Source organism: Mesoplodon densirostris, chromosome 5 (assembly GCF_025265405.1).
Source record: "Mesoplodon densirostris isolate mMesDen1 chromosome 5, mMesDen1 primary haplotype, whole genome shotgun sequence".
In the NCBI taxonomy this organism is placed as follows: Eukaryota; Metazoa; Chordata; class Mammalia; order Artiodactyla; family Ziphiidae; genus Mesoplodon; species Mesoplodon densirostris.
This window is the reverse complement of record NC_082665.1, coordinates 82,140,476-82,165,112: the sequence shown is the minus strand read 5'-3', so window position 1 is coordinate 82,165,112 and position 24,637 is coordinate 82,140,476. Positions and strand designations below refer to the sequence as shown.

Genomic DNA, 24,637 nt, shown 5'->3' with positions numbered 1-24,637 from the left:
GAGAGTACGTAAGAATAGGGCACCTTCTGGACTGAGGTTCAGGAAGCTCCTGTTGTCAATACAGCAAAGAAGCCCAGCCAAGGAGGTAAGTTAAGCATCGGTTTCCACATCCAGGAAACAGGCAGTGGGTCTAAAAGGTGTTTCCTGTGTTCTATCTTCCTTTCATTGCCCTTTTCTGTTTGGTTCCCATGGGAATCTGTTTGGGGAAAATCTGGCAAGTATTGGGCATATTTGTTGCTGGTCCACTTGTTTCCTTGTGGCAGGGAGAGAAGGAGAGGATATAGAAAGGAGAAAAGTAGGGGATTTAAGCTGCTTTTTTGAGGCTCAAATTAAATTCTGGAGAAATATAATCATTTTTGACAGGACTTCTTGAGACAAAATAAGGAAAGAGTTCTTTTGAAGATCACCAAGCCAGAATCTGTGATTCCATGCACATTTCCAAATGTCTTTGTTTTCCTCTCTCTCTTCTGGGCACCAAGTTCACATTCTGAGCTCATGCCGTCCTACTAAAGGCTATCTTGTGTCATTTTTTTTCTCTTGCAGAGAGTGTCAAAGAAAACCTCAAAGTCTGGAGAAAAATGACCTTTCAAGGAATACGAAGTCTATGTCCTGCTACATGTTTTTGTCTCACTAACCTCTGGTGACTGAGACACATGGTCCTGGGCCTACAGACATATCAGACTCCTCAGCATGCATCAACTCTTCAGACTGGTCTTGGGACAAAAAGATCTTTCACGAGCCGGCGACCTCTTCTCCTTAGATGACTCTGAGATTGAAGACAGCCTGACAGAAGCCTTGGAGCAAATTAAAATCATTAGCTCATCTTCAGTAAGTAAACTCGTTCTTAGACTAGACCCCTGAAATGACCTATTCTGGAGCTAAATGACTGTACAAATCCTGGGGGAAAAGATCTTTGCAGAGGAAAGAGGAAGGACCACTCATGTTGGTCTCTCTTAACTCTTCTCTGTGGTTTAGCTGGCATCTAAGAAATAATACCAGGGAAGTCTTTGACTTGGGGAGCAGCCAGACCACCTTTTGCCCATTCACAGAGACCAGAACTCTGGAAATTACAGACCAGAGTGGAATTCTCACGAAAGGCTGTCTAAAGGTTGTTTCTACATCCGTGAAATGACATGGAGAGGAGAGGGAGCAAATCTGGGGGAAAGCAAACCCACCAAGCTGAACAAGAGCATCAGTAAACAAAGCAGCGTGTGAGATGGGGGTTAAATAATGAAAGAAGGCAAGGTGACACCTCCTGCCACACAGGTAATAGGAGACCAGGACAACTATCACTCTGCTGCCAGAAGTGACAGTTGCCCAGGGCTTAATAACGCTGATTCTGTTTGCTTCTGTATAATCTCCATTTTTTGAACCTTTCCTTTGCCCCTTTTTCTACACCCCCCCACCCATTTAATTCAACTCACCCATTATTAGCCCCCAGTATGATGAGACAAACTTAAAACCTCCATCAACCCTCCCATTCCTTCGCTTTTGCTCAGTGTCAAGATTATATATCCTGAAAGCACTTCTCAAAGAGAGTGCGTGTGGAGTGCTTGGCGTGGTCTGATGTTGACCTTCTTGACTGTGCTTGGAGGTTGGTCCCATTTCAAAGGCCAAGGCCACCAGTTATCCCCTCCCATCCTCCCAGCTCAACAGTGTTTTTGCCAACACTTGGCACAAACACCCACCAGGCAAAGGAAAGAGACAGGACACCGGCCATAAAATACTGAATAGCAAATATGTACATATTTCAGAGATAACAGCTTTCTTCCATGTCATAATGAAAAGATGCTTAAAAGGAACAGCAACCAGTGCTGCTTCCTCATCAAATCTGTCAGCATGTTCTCTTGTTGGCTGCCATTAACGTGCCAAGTCCGCCCAGTGACAAGTGAAGTCACTGCCCAAACGCTATTTTTTTCTCAGGTAATGTCTTTGACAGCAATTATGTGTCCAGAAAATTAATCAACTTAGTCTGAGTCAGAAAACAAAGTATTCCTGGAACATTTCCGCTTTCTGGGTAGGATTTGTGTGCTATTTCCAGCAGTCCCTTCCTTCGCACTCCTCTGGAAATAAACTGGCTGAATGTGCTACTGATTTTATCTAATCTCATGGAAAATATGTATATCTAGGTATCTGTATCTATATTTCCCTGAAGCCTATTTCCACTAGAGGTCACTAGTGTCAGTGATTTCTTCTGTTTCTTCATCAATTGCTTTGTCTCACAGATGTCAAATTCAGAATTTCGGGACTGGGGAGTTCTATTATGTGTGCCCACTTTTCACCATTAAGGCTGGCATGTCCTTTGTCATCAAGAGCACTGTCCATACTTTAAGCCCTCCACTTAGCATCCCACGAGACTAGTAGGTCTGGAGAGCTAGTAGTTCTCCTGAGATCTACGTCTCCTAATTCCTGTCACATCCCATTTCTTCCATTCTCTATCTGTAACCATGGCACAGAGTAGATAGGTGGCAGAATAAAGAGAATAATTTTTTTTTAGAGAAATCATGCAGATCATTCCAATTTTTAAATGCAGGGATCATGTTGATCAATCCAGTTTGGAAATTTGCTGATCAATCCTAGTTATAAACATGTCCCTGTTTGGCATTCCTTCCCACCTCCCCTCCTTTAAAAGCCAGTTCAAGTTTCATTATTCCTGAAATGATTTCTGGTGGTTCTAGTTCTTAGTGGTTACCTCTTTCTAAAAGGACTTAATTGCCCTTTTGCATTATACTTTTCTTATAGAAAGTCATCGATTCATATATCCTCAAGTGCAATCTCTACATGGGGGAATCCAGGATCTATGTTTTCAGCCTTCATATCTCTTGCTGAATTTCAAGCTCGTACTAATTGATATCCATCACCTCAGATTCAATATATCTAAATTAGAAGTTGTCACCTTTCTTCCAGTTATACTACCCTTTTCCTAGATCTCCAGGTTTGAAACCTGGAGTCATTCTTGATCTCTTTCTCTCACTCTCGCCTTTTCCTGTGAATTCTGTAGGCACTGCATGAGAAATGCCTCTCTTCTGCTGCTTCCCTTCCCTTCCTGCTGCTATCACCTTGGCTTAGGCTCTCAAACCGATTGATCTCCCTGCCTTTGGCCTTGCTTTTCTCTAGTTCAATCTACTAACAGTTACCAGCTTAGATTTCCTAAGCCAGGTTTTATTACATGTCTCTCCATTGTTCAAAGTGTTTCCGTGATACCTCAATACCCATGACATTCAATAACCAATGCCAGTGATCAGTCCCCTGAACGACCATGCCTACTCTATGGTTACTTCCCTGTTAGCTGCATCTCATCCTTCCCTTATAACCAAGATCAGATAAATATTCCTTCTTAGGCCTTTCCTAATGACCCTGGATCTCAGTAATCAATTCCACTTCTCAATTCCTCTTTAGAAACATAGAACTGGAAGGACCTTCTAAACTGTCTTGTCCAACTTCCTTCCATGACAGAAATCCCTTCTTTAGGATTCTCGACAAATAGGTGGCCTCTCCTTCTGTTTTTGCAATGATGGGGACATAGTAGGTTTCTGATATTTTTTTCCTGCTCCTCCATTTTCCTTTGGTAAATTGCCCCTTCCCATTGCATGAAGCCTTCCTTGATGGGGCCTTGAGTCAAGGTTTTCTACTTTGCCTTTGCCAGGGAGGGGGGAAGGCAGGAGTGGGGACACCTGACCCAAGCTATGCCAATCAGATTTTCTTTCCCAGTAATTCTAGGAAAGAAATCAGCAAAGGGTGAGCTATCATGATGATGGTGTCCCAAAGAAACAGACCTCGCTTCCTGTCCCTCTATGACTATAGCTGCCTCAGTCATTGCCTTTCTAAGGCTAGATACTACAAATTTCCCTTCAAATCTGCAAGCCACCTCGTATCTGTTAATTATTTTATTTGTTTGTTTATTTTGCGACAGTTATCCAAACTTTTTCTGCTGCTTATGAACAAAGAATCCTAACTGTCAAAGAGATAGCTGTCTCACTGTTGGAAGTTCAAATTGTTAGTGTGTTCCCCCGCTTTGGCCTAATAAAATCGCAGTCCATGTATTTTCTTTCTACTATTCTTTGTTCTATTCTCTGCCCTCAACAATCAGGAGAATCTAACCTCTGTTCCTACAAGAAGAACTTTAAACATGTGCAGATAGGTATCAGGTCTCACCTCTGGCTTCTCTTCCCAGCTGAATATCCTTATGTTTTTCGTGACAAAGAAGGGCCTGTAGCAGGGACAGTTTACACCAGTCTCTGGTCTGGAAACTCAATTTTGTCAGTATGTGAGAAATGCTATTTAAATCATGCTATCAGAAGTATGAAATATAATGGTGACTTAGTGATTTATAATGAAAAGTATAACTCATGTCTGTCAGAATTATTGTGTGTTCCATGCTATTCTCCCCGACTCTATTTACTCAGTCTTTCTCTAGACAAGGAATATTATTACTGATTAGGCGTCTTCCTCCTCTATTATAATCACATTTTAGCCCTACCTCCCTGAGATTGTATTTAACTTACCTGTAAAGTCACCCATGTATAGGTAGTGTCTTGTGTTAGCCCTGTAGTTATTAGCTAATCCCACTCATACAAGTGGGGTTTTTTTGTTTGTTTAATCCTCAAAGGGCAATCTTTTTTCCAGATTTTTGGAGGATGCCTCTTTGTAGCCTATGTTCTCAGAATTTTGGTTACCCTCCCCTGGAATCTTTTAAATTTATTATTGTAATTTATCATTGCCTGATACTTGAACCAATTGCTTGGAACAGTTGCTGATTCTAGTCAGATACTCTGCTTCTAAAACTTCTTTTCAATAGTAACATCACACCGTTGGCCACATTTTATCCTTTGATGTGCCAAGACCCTCAGGTTAAATCAAGATTTGTAATCAGATAACTTGAAAAAAAATTTTTAAGTATAGAATGTCACATTTTAACCATTGAAATAATATTCTTGTCTTTAGGCCCTCATTCCAGAATGTTTATACCTTTTAAAAAACCATGATTCTGTCCAATATATTAGTTATCATTCCCAGCTTTGCAGAATCTGAAAATTCAGTAAGCAAGCCTCTAATCCTTCCCCCAAAGTCACTCATAAAACAATCGAATGTTACTAGACTGCTCTGCAGTCCATGTCCTTTTTTCCCATCAGTTACTCTAAAACAGAGCTGGAAGATATTTTATCCTCAGGCTTGATTTGAGAAAGTGACTTCTCACTCGAAATTCTAAGTTCCCAAATACACCTTTAAGTTTTGTCTTTTCATTTCAAGTCTTATCTGGACTACCTAGGCTCCCTCTTTCCAGACTACCCAGGTGAGACTCTCTCCCTATCTATTCAGCCTCTTCTCATACTCTCAGCACCACCTTTCCCACGACGCTCACCCATGCCTAATCGATCTACCCGTCTTCCAGTTCTCTTTAATTTTTTAACAATAAAAAATGTTAGGTACACAAAAATCACCAAATTTAAGAAATTAAATAAAATTGTTATCACCTGCATGTGTCTCTCTAACCCAGTGCTCCTCCCTTTCCTCTCTTAAGGAAACCAATATCCTGTTGTGGTATTTATCCATACGTGTTTTTATTTCTTTGTTACATATGCATGGCTCAGAAATGATTTATAGCACTGTAGTTCATGTTTTTAAACTTTATATAAATAGCGTCATAAGTCTCAATGTTATGTTTTTGAGGTTTATCTATGTCGGTACATGTAGTTCCAATACTTTTGTTTTCAGTGCAATAGTGTATTCCATCACATGACTATGCCATAATTTATTTATCCAGTCTTTTTTTTTTTTTTATCCAGTCTTTTTTTGATGGACATTCACTATTTTAACAGTGCTGCAGCAAACATTCTTATAATTAACAATTTTGGCAAATGTGCTTAATATCTAGTGTACACAATCAGTAGTGAAACAACTAATTTTGGGGTTTTGTGTACTTTCAATTTTCTGATAAACCACCAAATTGCCCTCCAATGTGGTTTTACCAATTTACACTCTCATCAGACATGTACAGTATGAGAGTCCCAGTGGCTTTATTTCCTGATCAATGCTTGCTTTTATCAGATTTTTAAAGTGTCAGTTTAAGTGAAGCAGTGTCTGATTGTTATTTAAACTCTCACTCCTCTCATTATTAGGGAGTCTGGCCATTTCTTCATATGTTTATTTGGTATTTGCCATTGAGTTTTCTTTTCAGTAAAGCACCTCTTTATGGTTTGGGTTTTTTTTTTTCTTTCCATTTTTCTCTTGAGGTTTAAAAAGAATCTGTTCTTGTTAAAGGAGTTTGTTTGTATATTTTTCTACAAATCCTTTGTCACTTTGTGCATGTTGCATGTCTCTTACTCCAAATATAGCTTGCCTTTTTTTTTTTTTGCGGTACACAGGCCTCTCACTGTTGTGGCCTCTCCCGTTGCGGAGCACAGGCTCCGGATGTGCAGGCTCAGCGGCCATGGCTAACGGGCCCAGCCGCTCCGCGGCACGTGGGATCTTCCCGGACTGGGGCACGAACCCGCGTCCCCTGCCTCGGCAGGCGGACTCTCAACCACTGCACCACCAGGGAAGCCCAGCTTGCCTTTTACTGTAACATCTTGATATCCAATAGGATGAGTATCCCCAAACTCTTTCTTTAAAATTGTTTTGATTCATTTCTGTTCTTTAATAATTTTGTATTAAGCTTCTCAAGTTTCATGAATAATTCTGTCAGTATCTTGATTGAAATTTCATTATATCTATAGATTAATTTGAAGAAAATTAACATCTTTATGGTACCATTTTTTTATCTGTAGATAATGTTCATCTGTCCATTTATTTAGATCTTCTTCAATATCTTTCAATAAGGTTTTATGATTTTTTTTCTTAAGGCCCTTGAGTCTTGTACATTCTTTAAAAGTTGTAAATATTTTATGTTTTTAGCTGAAGTTATAAATGGTACCCTTTTAAAAAATTATATTTTCCAACTATTTTTGAGGTGATAATAGTATAAATGACACTTGTATAGTAATATTATGTCCAGTAAACTCCCTCAACTCTCTTATTACTTATAAATTTTTTTCCATTTATTCAACAAATATTTATTAGGTACCTACTATGTTCCAGACACTTCTATGCTGAGGACATAGGAGTAAGTAAAATAGACCAAAAAAAAAAAATACTCTGCCTTCATCCATTTAATTGGGTGAGGCAGAAAATAAAATAAATAAGGAAAATATGTAGTATATTAGAAGAGGATAAGTGCTATGTAGAAAAATAAAACAAAGAATGGGGACATAAAATAGGAGGTTTGAAATTTTAAGCAGAGCAGACAAGGCAGGCCATACTAAGAAGATGACATTTAAGCAAAACTTGAAGGAGATGAGGGAGCATTACCTGTGGATACCTGCAGGAAATCATTTCAGGTAGAGGAACCATCAAGTACAAAGGTCCTTAAGTTGAGGGCAGCCTAGAGTTTTTGAGGAACAGCAAGGAGGTCAGTGTGCTTGCAGCAGAGGGAGCAAAGTGGAAAGATCATAGGAGATTGGGTTAGAAGGAAAGGGCAGGCTGGATCATATTGGTCCTTGGGCAGAGAGTTGGAGAGTTCTGACCAGAGAAGTAACATGATCTGACTTTCCTTTTCCTGTTTTGAAAAGAGTCTGCAAAAAGGCAAAAGTGGAAACAGGGCAGCCAATTAACCTGCTTCTGCAATAATCCAGATATGAGAAACAACAGAGACTCTTGGAGCAATAGAGGTGATAAGAAGTGTTCAGATTCTGGATACATTTTGAAAGAGGTACAAACAAGATTCGTTGATATGGGTACGGCATGTAAAAAGAGAGAGAGAAAGGACTCGAAGATTTTTGGCCTGAAAAACTAAAATGATAAAATTATTGTTAAGTAAAATGGAGAAGACTGGGAGGAACAGATTTGGGGGAGAGGTAGAAAGGAATCAAGAGTTCTTCGGACATGTAAAGTCTGAGTTGTCAGACATCTGAGCAGAGATAATAGTGTAGGTAGTTGGATATATGAGTCTGGAGTTGAGCAGAGAAGTCTGGGCTGGACATTTTAATTTTGGAACTCATCAGCCTTGAGACTGGATGGGATCACCAAGGGAGTGAGTGTAGACAGAGAAGAAGAAAGTCCAAGGGCTGAGTCCAGTGCACAAAGATCAAAAAGATGATGAAGGAGGATAAGTAAAGTAGACTGAGAGAAGGGTCCAGTGAAAGAGGAAGAAAGTCAGAAGAGCATGATGTCCTGAGAGCCAAGTGGACACTATCAAGGACAGAGGATGTCAAATGCTGCTGATAGGTCAAGTGATGTGAGAATTGACCATTATTGCAGCACATGAAGGTCATTGTGACTTGACAAAAACAGTATCATTGGGTAGAGAGGAGTGAAAACTGGATTGGAGTTTAAGACAGAATGGGAGGAGATTTGGAGAAAATGAGCCGTGACAACTCTGGGCATTTTCCTACCAAGAGGAACAGGGAAATGGAGTGGTAATTAGAAAGAATTAGGGAGTACAAGAAAGGATTTTTTTTAAGAAAAGAGAAGCACATTCTTTGGAATTTTTTATATATACAATCATTATCTTAAAATAATGATGGTTTTGTTTCTTCCTTCTCAATTCTTACGTCTTTTATTTGATTTCTCTGTCTCCTTGTCCTGACTAGCTCTTGAGAACAATGTTGAATAGAATAGGAATAGCAGATATACTTTTTTCCTTCTTTAAAGGAAGCTTTCTGACTTTACAACGTAAGTATAACGTTTGCTCCAGGCTTTTGGTTAATACCTTTTGTCAGATTAAGGAGATTCCCTTTCATTTGTATTTTTCTAAGAATTGTTAAAGTTTATCAACTGCTTTTTCTGCCCTTTCTAGATAATCCAATTTTCCCTTTTAATCTGTTAATGTGGTGAACTGCAGTAATAGATTTTTAAAATATAAAGCCATTGTTGCACTCCTGGGATAAAATAAAATTTTACATTTATTTTAATATATTTCCTGATTTGGTTTCATATTTTTAAAGGAGCTTTGGAACTGTAAGCTTGGCCTATAATTATCCTTTCTTCTACTAATTTTACCTGGCTTTGGTATCAAAGTATAAATACTAGTCTCATAAAATGAGTTGGGAAATATCTCCACATTTCTATTATATACAACAGTTTTATAAGGTGGTGATGATCTAGTCCTTGATCTCACAGAACACCCTTGGGGCACCATGAGTTTGTTTGTTTGGTTGGTTTTCTGGGGTAGATTTTTGAGGTACTGATTCAATTTCTTTGAAGAAAATGGAAGGATTTTTGCTTCAGTCACTTTTGGTAAAATATAATTTCTAGGAAATTATACATCTTATCTGAGTTTTCAAATTGATTGGCATAAAAATGTTTGCATTATTTTGTGTGTGTGTGTTCTGCTGCATCTGTATTTAAATGCTCTTTTTCACTGATATTTTCTTTCATCAATATTTTTAGAATTTTGTCTTTTTTTAAAGCTTTTAGCATCTATATAGGATCTTTCTTTATTATTAATTTCTTTTTTAATGTTTATAATTTTCCTCTTTGTTCTTTCTCTGGTTGTATTCTGGTTTTTTTTTTTTTTTTTTTTTTTACTCATCTCCTGAGTTGTATGATTAGCTTATTGCTTTTTTTACTTTCTTATTTTTTAATATAAGCACTTAAGATGATAGATTTCTTTCTAAGTACCACTTAGCTTCATCCTACAAGTTTTTGAGACATAGTATTTTCATTATAAATTCTAAATACTTTATTGATTGTGATTCACTCTTTGACTCATAAGTAAGTTAGAAGGTTGTGCTTTAATGTCCCAAAGAATATTTGTAATCTTGTTGAGTTAAAATTTAACTGCATTGTAGTCAAAGAATGTTAACTGCATGATACCAATTGTTTGGAAATGGTTGACTTGCTTTGTAGCGTAGTTTATGGCTAATCTGTGCAAACAGTAATAGCTAATGCTTATGTAGCAGTTGCTTTGTTCCAGGAACTGTTCTAAGAGCTTATCACAAGTTAATATGCTTACTCCTTTCTAAACTTTTGAGATAAATATACTACTATTATCCCCATTTTATAGACAAGGAAACTGAGACACAGAGAGTTTAGTAATTTAACTTGTCCAAGATTATATAGCTAGTAAATTGTAGAGCCAAGAATCAAGTTCAGAGAGTTTGGCTTCAGAAACTGTTCTTAGCACCAGACTATACTGCCTGCCTCTTTACATGTTTCATATGTGCCCAAGAAGAATGCATATTTTCTAATCATTGAGCATAAGATATTAAGCTTGTCAATTAAAGAATTCTTATTAATTATATTGTTCAAATTTTCTATAGGCTTAATGAAATTGTTTTTGCTTGGACTGCCAATTGCTAAGAGAGGCATTTAAAAATTTAAAATTTCTATTTCTAGTCTCTTAGTAGTTACCTTTAAAATTTTAGCAAACATACTCACTATATTTCATCAATTCTAAGATACTTTTCACATATCTGTATCTCTGAAACAAGTATACATTTTATAATTGATTGCAATCTGACAGTTGCTATGGGCCAGGCAATAGGCATAATATAGTTGTCATTGCCCACGTATGCATGAACTTATAATAGCTTTGTATATTGTTACCATTCCAACTAAATTATGTGCATTATTATTACCAATATTGAGTTAAATATACATTTAAAATGTTTCAAAACTTCTTAATATAATGTGGCACTGAAACAAAAACTTATTAGCAATGCAGAAAGGCATGGAAAGAGAGGACCAGGGTAGAAATTTTGTGTTAGTGAATGAAATATTCATCATTGGGGGAAAGATAGAAATTCCATCTTTTCTTGAGAAACAGTAACTGAGAACTTTATGGAACCTAAAACAAAACAAAATAAAAACACCTTTTTATTACTGAGGTATTTGTAAAAGATTGCCTATTAAAATATAGTAAGAAAAAAGAATAAAATAAAATATAGTAAGTAGTGCAACTGAAAGCAGAAGAAACAGGCAATTCCCTTAGAATAGATGAAAGAAATTTCAAAGAAACGAATTCATGTTGTGCATAAGGTTTTCTTTAAGGCATGATGTAACTCACAATTAAATGGCACATTTTTCTCTTTCTTCATAATGGTAGGTCTTATAATTGACACCTTCTTACATCTGATAAATTATAATGAATTTGTCTAAGTTACGCAATGGCTCTATTCTCCTCCTATTACCACAAGGAAGTTGGAACACTTTAATACTCATCTTACATATTCTTAAGCAGCACTTTTATTCTACCTTGTTTAATGCCCTTAAAACTATTCTTTAAAATTACTGATTTGTTTTTTTAAATTCAGCCAATCCTTACTTTGAGCACCTAAGGTACTGTTTCTTTTCTCACCATTCTTTTTTTTTTTATTCTCTTCCTCCTTTTTTTTTTCTTTTGAATCCAAATTCCTACTTTCTGAAGTATACCTTTTAAAGCCCCTTCAGTGAAGGCCTGTTAGTAATAAACCCTCTCAATGTTTGTTCTTCTGTTTTTCAGACTTTTTGTCTTTATTTTGCCCTTAATTTTGAATGATAATTACCTGGATATAGATTTCTAGATTTGTAGTCTTTTTATTCCTCAGTAATCTATACTATTGCTGTTGTGAAATCTGCTGTCAGTTTGTCATTCCTTTATGCATAATCTACTTTCTTCTGTTTTAATATTTTCTGTGTCTTTGATGTTATAGGTTTTCACTATTATGTGTCTAGATGTGGTTTTATTTCTGTATTTCTACTTAATCCTCATTGTGTTTTGTGATTTTGAGTTTTATGCCTTTTATCAAACTTGGAAAGTTCTTAAATATTATATCAAATATTGCCTTTTCCATCTAATCTCTCCTTCTGGAAATCCTATTTATTTACTTATTTATGCATTCCACAAATATGTTTTGAGTACCTACTATCTTCCAGCAATGTTTTTAGATATTGGGAATATAATGGTAAACAAAGCAGACAAAAAGAATTGCCTCATATCCTTTATATTCTATCCTATTTTATCCATGTCTCTCTTTCTTTTTAATTGTGGTATAATTGACATATAACATTATGTTAGCTTCAGGTATACAACATAATGATTTGATATTTGTATGTATTGCAAAATGGTCACCACAATAGGTCCAGTTAACATCCATCACCATCAAAGTTACAAATTTTCCCCCTTGTGATGATAGTTAATAACACTGTATTGCATATTTGAAAGCTGCTGAGAGAGTAGATCTTAAAGGTTCTCATCACAGGAAAAAAATATTTTGGAACTCTATGTCTCTTAATCTTTTATATTTTCCATCTCTATGTGATACTTTGTTCTTTCGTTTCCTCAGCTCTATATTCCAATCCACTGAGTCTTTGGGGGTTGGAATTTGGTTGCCACCCAAGTTTCATTTGGTTTCCATTCTAAGTTTCATTCGGTTCTTTTTGACATCTTTTGGGTCCTTTTTAAAGTGACTTGGTCTTTGTTCATAAAAATAATTTTCTTTGGGGCTTCCCAGGTGGCGCAGTGGTTGAGAGTCCGCCTGCCGATGCAGGGGACGCGGGTTCGTGCCCCAGTCTGGGAAGATCCCACATGCCGCGGAGCGGCTGGGCCCGTGAGCCATGGCCGCTGAGCCTGCGCGTCCGGAGCCTGTGCTCTGCAACGGGAGGGGCCACAACAGTGAGAGGCCTGCGTACCGCAAAAAAAAAATAATAATAATTTTCCTTTATACATTGAATCATTTTGAACATATAATTGCATAATTTGAGATCAATAATTCTATTACTTGAAATTTTTGAGTATCTAATCTGCTTATTAGAAACTCAGTCTCTTATTTCCTTGAGTGTTTTATAAATTTGAATTCTTTAGTTGTGTTTAAATAAGGATTTTACTTGTGTGAATACTGAATTGCTTGAGGGTTGAGTGTTTTATCCCTCAAAGTAGTTTTATACTTGCTTCTGCTGGGAACTCCAGTGATATTATCATCTCTGGGACAGCTTTTGATTTTGTTGTTGTTGTCAGTGTTAGTGTCTTGACTTTGGAGATTCTTGGAATGGTAAAATAAATGAGGTATGCATATAGGTGTGGTTTTTAAAGTGGAAAGAGTGATACAAATATAAAGGATTATCAGTATGGACGCCAATGTAGAATGTGACCATAACCGAGGAGTAACTATGTGGTCTTTTTTGTGCTGAATGTTAATTAGTGGTTATGGAATAAATGTATAAAAATTGTAACCATAGAAGGCAATATCTGTAATTCTCTGTAAGTTATAAACCCAAGGCTGGCTTTTAGGGTTCTGGTATCCTTAAGAGAAATAATAAACATAGTAATAGCTAACCTTTATCTGTACTTACTATGTGCCACAGACTGTTGTAAATCCTTTCCTTGTATGTTAGCTCATTTAATCCTCACAACTATGACTGTAGGAGGTAAATATTAACAACATTCCAATTTTAAAGATTAGGCAACTGAGTTATAGAGAGATAAGTGATTGCCCAAGATTGCAGAGCTGATAAGACCAGAACATAGCTTTGAGCTTGGGCAGTCTGACCCAAGAGCCCATGCTCATAACCACTATGTTATACTGTCTCTAAAGGGGAAGAGAAATGGTCCATCCTTTGCCATAAGATGTCTCCCTTCTTCTCTCTCAAGCCTCTACTTTCATGCCAAATCCACTCTTCCCACCACTAACCATTTTATTTCAGCGGTTCCACATTCCCTTCTGCCAGCAGGCCATTCCCTGAAGACTGCTTACAGCATAGAGAAGGGTGACTGAAAGGCTAATGGATGTTGATGTGGAGGTGTAGTGTCTACGGCTGAGTGGGAGTGATCCATCCTGATAACTAGACCTGGAGCAGCACAATGCGTGGCTTTTTCATTGTCCTACTCCTTCATTTTGACATGCCCACTACTTTAGGATAAATTACTTTAAAATTGACAATGACCAGGTCACTGTGAGAATGAATCTCTAAATTCAGCTTGACGTGTTTGCTATTAAATAGATCTGGTCCTTGGAAGATATTCATTTTAATATGCATGGGTACTAACCCAATGTTGTGCTCAAGCATAAACACATACATATGAACACATATATATTTCATAAGAACAGGGTGTTTCCTGGAATGTGAATCAGTAAAACCCTAACTTCAAAGCTGATTCTTCACCAAAAAGCTTTAAACTATTCAGTTACATCATTAAAAGAATTTAAAAGGTTGGGGTTTTTTGTTTTTTGTTTTTGTTTGTTTTGCTTTGTCTTTTTGAATATCTGCTGAAGGAAGCAGTTAACTACTAATTCAGGTTTTTCCCTTTACTGGAGGAAATCTCCTTTTTAGAGAATAAATTTTTCTTCATGTCACACATAGGAATTTGAATATATAAAATTTCCAGTTGAGAAATCTCTTTATGTTTAGTGAAGTGGTATGGAATAAGAAATTATTAGCTTCAAGAGGTTCACAGTAATAAGAAGGTTCCTAACTGGTGCACCTATACCTAATATATTAACATATCAGCAGAACTTATGACCAGTGTGAAGTGATTTATCCTTATGGACAGCTGCTCAACCTTGCTAGTTAGAAATCTTTGAATATATGCCTTTGGTTCAACAATCTCACTGACATTATCCTGTACGCTACAGCCTCATTCCAAGGCACCTTTTTCAAAATTTCCTAATAATTCAGTACTCTCTTAGCATGGAAGTTATTGAACCTTTGTGTTCATGAACCAAGACACATATATATGCCATGTGCTTTCATTGATTTGCAACTTCAACTTTTACTGAGGCTTGTTTCAACCAAATGAAAATCTCTTTGCTATTTGTTGTTAAATGATTGTTTAGGCATGGTTTAGTACATTTCTCAATGTCATCTATATAAGCTCTGTGGTAACTGGGTTCCAGGGACCCAATTTAAAATGACTGCTCCAAGGGAGAAACAAAATCTTGGGTGAGGCCATTTCCTTTGACCAAGGACAGTTTTGGCAGGCAAACTTGGCCATGAACCAGCTGAGAAAATGAGTGTCTTTTTCCTAGCAGGGGATTTGGGCAGTGTAGCATAGTCTCCACTACAGTCTACCCCTGGCACCATGTGAGTCCATTTGCTTTATGTAATCATTTCTTCCCATACGGAAACAGCTTCTAGGAGATGCTGATTGATCTCTACCACTCCAGTTGGTATCAGTGCTGCAATTGGTACTCATCGTCTCAGTGGTAGGCTGAATAATGGTTCCCCAAAGATGTCCACATCTTAAACTCCAGAACCTATGGATTTTATCTTACATGGCAAAAGGGATTTTTCAGATGTAATACAGTTCAGGATCTTGACATGGGGAGATTGTTCTCTTTTATCTGGGTGGGCTTGGTATAATCACAAGGATCCTTGCAGTAGGGAGGCAAGAAAGTCAGAGGCAGAAGAAGGAGATGGAATGATGGAAGCAAGGTTGGAGTGATGTACTTTGAAGATGGAGGCTCATGGAGGCCATGAGTCAAGGAATGCACACAACTTGTAGAAGCTAGAAAAGAAAAGGAATTGGATTCTCCCCTCAGAGCCTCCAGATGAACTATCCATGCTTTAGCCCAATGAGACTCATTTTCAACTTTTTACCTCCAGAACTGTAAGAAAATTAATTTGTCAACACAAATTCTTGAGCCTCTAAATATGTGATAATTCATTACAGCAGCAACAAGAAAGCTGATATAGTCTTCCTCCTCCACCACCTATTCTAGATTCTCCTCACCTTCAGCTAGCACCTCTGCTGATTTAAGTTGCTTCTTAGTTGGGTGACTCAGATGCTTTTTCCTGAGGGATCTGAGACCCTGGTCTCCATGCCCTTTTTAGGCTGCGACTACTCCATTGTCCATTTACATCAAAATTGGGCAAGGGAGTGCCTACAGATGCCCCACTGTGTAACAGCAGCCCAACCTCCTCCTAATGCTGTGGCCAATTACCCTTGCCAGGATAGCAGCTCTTTTCATTTTCTGCTGGTCTCTTGACTCAGGAACCTGGAGTGGCTGGGTTCCCAGGCTTGTGTGTTCTACCCATAGTGAATTCAACACCATGCGATGGTCATTATTTTAGCATGTATGCATGTATATATATTGCTTGTTGGAGAATGGTGGCCCATTCATATAGAGTATTTGCCTGAGTTGCTCCTTCAAAAGCCTATTCTATTGATCTGTTAGTCCAGCAGTTTCAGGTGGTATGTGATAAGAACAAGTGATAGAATCCCATGATCATGTGCTGACTGCTGAACCTCCTTGCTGTAAAGTGGTTCTTTGGTCAGATACAATGTTTCGTGGGATCCTGTGTCAGCAGATCGCATACTCTCTGACCCCTTAAATAGTAGTTGAGGCTTAAGACCTGGGGGAAGGCAAGGCAAACTCAAACTCTGATTACATCTATTCAATAGGTATTGATGTCTTTTCCGGAGTGGAAAGACCTAAAGCAAAAAAATTGCCATCAAATGATTGATTGGTTTCCTTGAGGGATAGTGCCAGTTTGGGGGCTCAGCATTGGCCTCTGTTGCCAGCAGGTTGCTCACTTAGGCAATGACAATAATAACAAGATCAACCTTGGTGAATAGGAGCTTATGCTGTTGGGTGATACCTAGCTTATATCCCAAGGCTACTCCATTCATGCACCCATTGGATCACACTGTAGTGGCTATGATAAAGCTGATGTCATCTAAGCCATTCTATCCACTTGTTTTTTTAGTGCCTCTTCTGTGGTTAATGCTCTCATGGGCATTAAAATGGGATAAAAAAGATATCTACACCTTGTGCCAAATTCCATGTATCGAACCACATGTTTCTTACTCAGAGTTCCTTATCTCTGATCTCTCAATCTTCCTTCTTCCAGGCGCTTGGCCATTCAGCCAAGCCATCTGCCACCACTCATGATTCTTAGCTCTTACCTGTATGTTCCTTTTTCCATACAAAGTTAATGACCAAGTGCACAGCCTGAAGCTCTGTCCATTGAGAGAATTTTCTCTTATTGTTGTCATTCAAGGTCTACTTCTAACTAGGTCTACACTGTAACAGCAGTCAAATTTTGACTTCCATCCACATACTGAGCTAACCCATCAGTAGTCCAAGTTCAGATGTTTTCCTACTCTGTCAGCAGATCATAAGGGAACCTGCCGTAAGACTATGTCCTGGAGGTGTCATTTCTATAGTAGTAGATGACATAGGAGTCTAGGCTACCTGTTCACACAGCTTATTTGTGCCTTCTGGCTTTGTTTGTGTCTAACCCAAGATGTGCCATTTCCTAGCAAAATAACTGAACTCCAAAAGTTAAGAAAAAAAAATCATAGTACAAAATAATATGACATATTAAGATCAAATATATCTATCATATCATTTCATCTAAATGGTCAAACTTGTCTGTTATAAGTAAAAGACTTTTAGATGGGATCACAAGGCAAAAGCTAGCAAACAAGAGACATATATTAAATAAAATGATTTAGAAAATGTAAAAATAAAAAGATGAAAAACAATAATTTACTTGATTAAAGTACATATTAAAATTAATTCAAATTAAAGCAAATCCTTTTGATATTTACAGCAAAACTATATGCCACATATTCAAACCTAATATGAGTTTATTATTATTTTTTTGTACCATGCCAAATTACCAAATAAAGCACATGAAATGACACTTTGAGACAGAAAGTCAACACTGAGTCAAAATTAATCCTCTTTGCTGAAAATTCTGAGAAGCAGTTTGTCCACATATCTGCTAAAGCAGGGCCCTGTTCTCAAATGAAGATCTGTGAACTCTGCATGTAATTCCACCATGTTTAAAAAAGAGTGGATATATGTATATGTATAACTGATTCACTTTGCTGTACAGCAGAAACTAACACAACATTGTAAATCAACTATATTCCAATAAAAATTAATTTTAAAAAAGTGCTGACAGAATGATTTGGAATCATATGATGATCAAGTACTACCTTCTTATTTTTGTATACCCTATATACTAGGCATATCTTCAGCTATTAAGAAGCATTGAATAATGACTACTAAATTGTTTTATACAAAGTTATATTAACAGCCATTCATTTGATGTAAATCAATGTAAAAGTATGTAAAAGAAATGTTAAAAATAAGGATAAAATAAGCAAATGATGCTAGGAAAATGCAAACCAAAAGAAAGAACTCATGATCTTTATATCAGACAAGGAAAAACGTATGCCAAAAACATTAAATGAGACAAAGAAAGGAAATTTTTACGACAAAGGATTTGGTTCACAAGTTATAAAGATTAAGAATATCTATGCATCAAATTATATAGCAACAATATTCATAAAATGAAAACTTCAGGAGATACCAGGAAAAAAAGATAAGATACATTAGTTGTAGGAAATTTTAATTCACTTCTCTTGGGCCATAATACATGAAAGTAAAAAAAATTTAAGTAAGGCTATAAGAAAGATCTTCCAAAATCTTTTTATGAAATTGTCATGAAGTTGGTATGAAACCTGACAAAGATAAAGACAAATCCCTCAAATATTGATGCAAAATTATTAAATAAAATATTAATAAACCAAACCCAGTAGCACATTAAACATTAATTTCCCAGGATGCAATGGGATATATTCCAGGAATGCAAAGTTAACTGACATTAGGAAATTTGTGTCTATAACTTATCATATTAATAGATCTAAGGGCAAAAATAATATATCTATAAATTCTAAAAAGGCATTTAATGAAATTCATTATCCATTCTTGATTAAAAGATAAATTCAATAAAATAGGAATAGATTGGTACCTTCTTAACATTATAAAATATATCTTAACATTATAAAAAAACAGCATAATACTTACTAGAGAAATCCTAGGAGTATTTTCCTTAAAGTTAGGAACTATACAAGACTTTCTAATATAATGTAAGTATTTTACATTTTTCTAGAGATTCTAGCCAAAACAATTAATAACAAGATAAAATTAGCAAAAAGTTTAAAAAGGAGGAGGTAAAATTGCCATCTTTTGCAAATAACATGAGAACATATCTGGAAATCCAAGAGGATCAACTGAAAACACTCTAACATTAAGAGAATTCAGTGAATTGGTAGGGTATTAAATTAGTGTGCAGAAATTGGTAGATTTTATATAACAATAACCAGTTAGTGGAAATAGTCACCAAGAAGAACCAATTTAGAATGTCAACAGAAAGATAAAGTATCTAGATATATAAATAATCTGCATGAATAAATGTTCATGCTCCAGATTAAGAAATCTTTAAAATCTTTCTGAGGGACACAAAAGTGGACCTGGAAAGTAGAGAGGCATGCTATATTCTTACATAGGAAACTCAGCATCATAAGTATGTCAGTTATCCCTAAATTAGTAGAAATATTTTAATAAAAACACCATCAGAAATTTTCTCTCTAAACTAGACAAGCTGATTCTATAGCTCCTCTGTGTAGCAGTAGTAGTACTCACAGTAGTCTTAATAACAACCAAGAAAAAATATAAAACAGAAGAGTAATGGAGAGACACCAATCTACTTCCACTTATAGGAATTTGTTCTATGCACATGCTCCTGTAAGTGTGAAGTAACTTCCATATGAGGTTAGACAATGAAACATTTTTTCATAATTCCAAAGATTGGAAACTGCCTAAACGTTCATCAATAGGGAGCAAATTAAATACACTATGGTACCTCCTTACACTGGAATACTATCCTACCATAAACGTGAATGGCGAAACTCTTCATATGTTAGTTTGAAAAGATCTCCAAGATTCGGTATGAAGTGAGAAAGCAAGATGCAGATGTGTATGTCCATTTTGCTACCATCTGTGTGTAAAATAAGGATTGGGGGAGTATATATGTATATGTACGTATGTATGTGTATCATATATTTCTCTACGTACATATGTACATTTGCTTGAATATGTATATAAAATCTTTGTAAGGATACACAAGAAAGTAATAACTTGGTTCTTTGTGGGAGGGTAATGAGTAGGGGAAAAGGGAGACTTTTTTCTTATTTCCTATTTTTTAAATTAAATTTTAAATTAAGATTCATAAATATATTTTTTCACATAATTAAATTTTGAAAATTAGTACCAACAAAATCTTCTTTCCTGTTCAATTAAAACCAATGAAAACATTATGCTTAGTGAAATAAGTCAGAGAAATACAAATACTATATGATATCACTTATATGTGGAATCTAAAAAAATAATACAAATGAATGTATACAAGACAGAAACAGACTCACAAACATAGAAAACAAACTTGTGGATATCAAAGGGGAGAGGGAAGAAGGGAGGGACAAATCAGGGGTATGGGATTAACAGATATAAATCACTATATATAAAACAGATAAGCAACAAGGACTTACTATATAGCATTATACCCATTATCTTATAATAACCTATAATGGAATATAATCTGCAAAAATACTGAACCACTATGCTGTACACCTGAAACTAACACACCTGAAACTAACATAATATTGTATATTGTGATATATATATCAACTATACTTCAATTTTTTATAAATTAACTAAATGAATGAATAAAACCAATGAACCTTTACTGAGCATCAACTATGTACCAGGTACAATTATATGTTCCAGAAGCACTGTGGTACACAATTTCCTCCTCTTCTTGGAGTCCAGAGAGCTTAGAGAAAATGTTATGGAGCAATCATATTAACCATCTTAGCATTTACAGTTGGAATACAGGCTTCCTTCTGTCTATGGTATTGGTTCTGTTTCATCTGATTTTATGTATAGTCCCTTTATTACATAAAGTAACCAATATGATGCTGCTTCATATTTGAAGATGATGCCATTAAAATAACTGCTTTTTACAAGAACAGTTATGGCCAAAGATAGTGATTTTGGCCCAATGGTGTTCTCTGTTATTTTTCTCCCCTAAGGGTGGTTTTGGTTTTTCTATTGCTGCAGAGATTTTTGGAAAAGTCAGCATCACTTATTTGCCCTCTAATATTCCATTTTTCCTCTATGACTTGGCTCTATAAGTACCTATTTGCTATATAGGTTCTGGCACAAGTAATAAGTCTGCTGCATTAAAATAAAAAATACACTCACCAACAAAGAAGGAAGGTAAAAGAAAATATAATAAACAGTCCACCAAACCAAGTGGTGTTCATTCTAGGAATACGGTGATGGATTAATATCCGGAAATTTCATACTATATGATAACGTAACACTTCACATCCATAAGCCAGGTAAGGAAAAAATGCTTGGTTACCTCTATAGATGCTGAGAGGACATGAAAAAAATTAAAACAAATATTTAAACTTTCAAAATAGAAAGTGGTGCATCTATATGATTTAAAACACAGTATTTTCTTACTTTTGGCCATAAAATTGTATATGTCAAAAATCAGGAACTAAAACCAGAAACTAAACCGCATTCTTTCTTTTATCCTTTTAATGTGAAATAGCTTAGGAAATTCTAGCTGACACAATAAGCCATGAGATATATAAAAGGTACAGATACAATACAGAAATCTTTCTAGTAAACCCAAGAGAATGATCAGAAAAAATATTACAATTAAGAAGACTTGAGAGCTTCCCCGGTGGCACAGTGGTTGAGACTCTGCCTGCCAATGCAGGGGACACGGGTTTGAGCCCTGGTCCGGGAAGATCCCACATGCCGCGGAGCAACTAAGCCCGTGCGCCACAACTACTGAGCCCACGTGCCACAACTACTGAAGCCCACGCACCTAGAGCCCGCGCTCCGCAACAAGAGAAGCCACCGCTATGACAAGCCTGTGCACCGCAAGGAAGAGTAGCCCCTGCTCGCGGCAACCAGAGAAAGCCTGCCCGCAGCAGCAAAGACCCAACGCAGCCAAAAATAAAGTAAATAAAATTAATAAATTAAAAAAAAAAAAAAAAAAAGACGAGCTAAACTGCTCGGTATCATACCTCGCCAGACTTCAGCGCAGCAACGGTGAGACCACATCCCGTCACTGCTCCGTGCCGGGAGGTGCACGCGGGACACGTGCGAGACGCGCAACCGTGGCATCTCCTTCCACAGGCTTCCCAAGAAGGACAACCAGAGGCGAGGCTTGTGGCTGGCCAACTGCCAGCGCCTGGACCCCAGTGGCCAAGGCGTGTGGGACACGGCATCCGAGTACATCTGCTTCAAACACTTTGAGGACAACTGTTTTGAACTGGTGGGAATCAGTGGGTATCACAGGCTGAAGGAGGGAGCAGTTCCCACAATATCTGAGTCCTTCTCCAACTTGCGCCCAACGACCAGGACCCAGGGGCACAGTTACCCACCTGGACCTCCTGAAGTCAGCCAGCTCCGGCGATGCAGGAAGCGCTGCTCTGAGGGCCAAGGGCCCACAATGCCAACTTCTCGGGCTCCACCTCCTGACGTCACCTGCTTTCCGGCGGAAGAGGCCTCAGCCCGTGCCGCTTTGCCTACCTCCCCCACTGAGAGAGGAGCATCGCCTTTTCAGACCTCTTGGGGGCCCTGGGGGCCCAGGCAGATGAAGCGGGCTGCAGCACTGAGCCGGCACCCAAGCGGGAACCGGCAGCCGTCGCCTCTAGAGCCGAGGCCCGCCTCGCCCTCGGCCGGCATGCTGTGCCTCCCGCCACCCGCCGGAGCCTCCATCCAGAACGAGCCCAGCGACCGGGTGGGCAGCGGCTGCTCTGGAAGCGGCGGGCTGAGGCCGCACCTGACGCCCTGGACAAGGCCCAGCGCCAGCTGCAGGCCTGCAAGCGGCGGGAGCAGAGGCTGACCAAGCTGCAGCAGGGGCGGCGCGGGAGAAGAGGGCCCAGGCGGCTGCCCGCCGGACTCTGCAGGAGCACGCGCAGGACTTTGCCGTGCCGCTAAGCCGCAGCATGGCCTGAGTGAGGGGCTGCCCGTCAGGGCTCCAGCCTCTGCCAAACTCAGAATCCTCCTGGAGACGGACCTGACCTGAGCTGCGTTCACCAGACCTGCCAGATGCCAAAATAAATGGGATTCTAGAAGGAAGCCCTGCTCTCTGGCTCAGCTCCCCACTCACCACCAGGGCGGTCTCATCGGAAAAACACAAGAATGACGATTACTGACCTCCTGAGGCTGCTATGCTTGGCAAGTAGTGAGGGCCCTACAATGACCTTTCTGGTCCCTGGAGGGCTGGGATGAGGCATGTGGGGAGCAGAGGGACAGGCACGTGAGCAGCCGTCCTGGCCTCGACCTGTGTCCTCATTTTCCTTCAGTTCAGCTGGAATGGGGAAGGCCTCCCTGCACCTGTGGTCATCAGGTAAGTGTGTGAGGTGATGTACATACAGCACACGTGACCTCTGGCTCTTGGGCCTCGGCCACAACGGCCCCAAGAGGACCACTGAATTCTTTCTAGTCCTGGAAACGGCCACACAGTGTTGTGAAATTTGCTTTTGGGGGCCCTCGGAGTGCAACTTCATTGATTCACATTATGCCTGGGGAGTCGAACGGCCATTACAGGAGGCGGACGCAGAGCAGGGTTCACAGGTGGTTCCCGAGCCCGAACTCTGAGGCCAGCTGAGGCGCATCTTGCACCGCCCAGCTGCTAGCTTGCAGGTGGCTACAGGTGAACTCCCCTTGCCTCAGGGCCACCCGGTCACCTGCACACGGCACCCGGGACTCTTCAGCAAGGCCTGAGGAGTGGCAGGTGCTGCATTTACGCGGGGCACAACTCTAAGGCCCAGAAAGAAGGTGGACCATCTTTCCCTAAAGTGGCTTCCAGGTAGCTGGGGCAGAAGGGCGCTTGTTCCCAGAAGGGAGGCAGAGTGGTGCCTTCTGCACCGGGCTGGACTCTCAGCACCTTCTGCCGGGACAGGGAAGGACCCGGTGGGGTGGTCTGCCCTCACTTTCCCGGCTCAGGCAGGAGCCTCCAGTGCAGCCCAGGAGCAAGGCAGCCACAGAGGGGCCGGGAGAGCCGGCTCCAGCCCCCCAGGGCTCCGCTCCAGCGGGGAGAGGCCAGAGTCGGCCTGCATTCCTCCCACCGGCCCTCCAACTACCTGGCGGGGGCACCCCAGGTAGGGGAGGGAGCTGCTGGCATGAACAGAGAACCAGGCAAGACTGGCCGATCCTGAGGCCTCTGGTGGCACGGCTAGGCCTCAGCTCCAGGAGACCGCGGACTGGAACCCACCAGTGGGGACTGTGTGGCAAGGTTTGTGTGTAGGTAGCACTGCTGTGACTTTAATGGAGCAAGCCTATGACAATAAATACTTACGAGGGACAAAAAAAAAACCCCCAAATTGAACAAGTAAACAGAAGAGACAGCCCTGAATTAGAACCTGATATACACATAAAACAATAACTAGGAAATGAATTAGTCAGTAAATAATGATGGGAAAATTAGATGAGCTAATTCGGAGAAAATGTACATCTTTACTTACTTCCAAAAATGCCAGATAGACTCAAGAGCTAAGTGAATGGTTAAAAGATTAATTTCTAAAATACTAAACATTAAATGTTGTTGAGTTTTTTTTTTTAATGTAGAAAAAATACAGGTAAATTTCTTTTTTTAATATTTATTTATTTGGCTGTGCCGGATCTTAGTTGTGGCATGCAGGATTTTAGTTACCACGTGCAGGATCCTTTAGTTGCAGCATGTGAACTCTTAGTTGGGGCATGTGAGATCTAGTTCCCTGACCAGGGATCAAACCTAGGCCCCCTGCATTGGGAGTGTGGAGTCCTGGCCACTGGACCACCAGGGAAGTCTCCAGGTA

The 24,637-nt window shown here is 38.9% G+C and overlaps 1 protein-coding gene and 1 pseudogene across 2 annotated transcripts in view; both read left to right on the top strand.

Annotated features, from left to right (window-relative positions):
* The first annotated feature begins 690 nt into the window (after nt 1-690).
* VEPH1 (ventricular zone expressed PH domain containing 1) overlaps nt 691-24,637 on the top strand; it is a 212,218-nt gene continuing 188,271 nt past the window's right edge. For both annotated transcript variants that reach the window (XM_060099986.1, XM_060099985.1), the window contains exon 1: nt 691-828. In XM_060099986.1, coding sequence (XP_059955969.1) covers nt 691-828 — 138 coding nt within the window. The remainder of the gene's footprint in view (nt 829-24,637) is intronic.
* On the top strand, nt 19,652-22,792 carry LOC132491031 (THAP domain-containing protein 7-like; annotated as a pseudogene).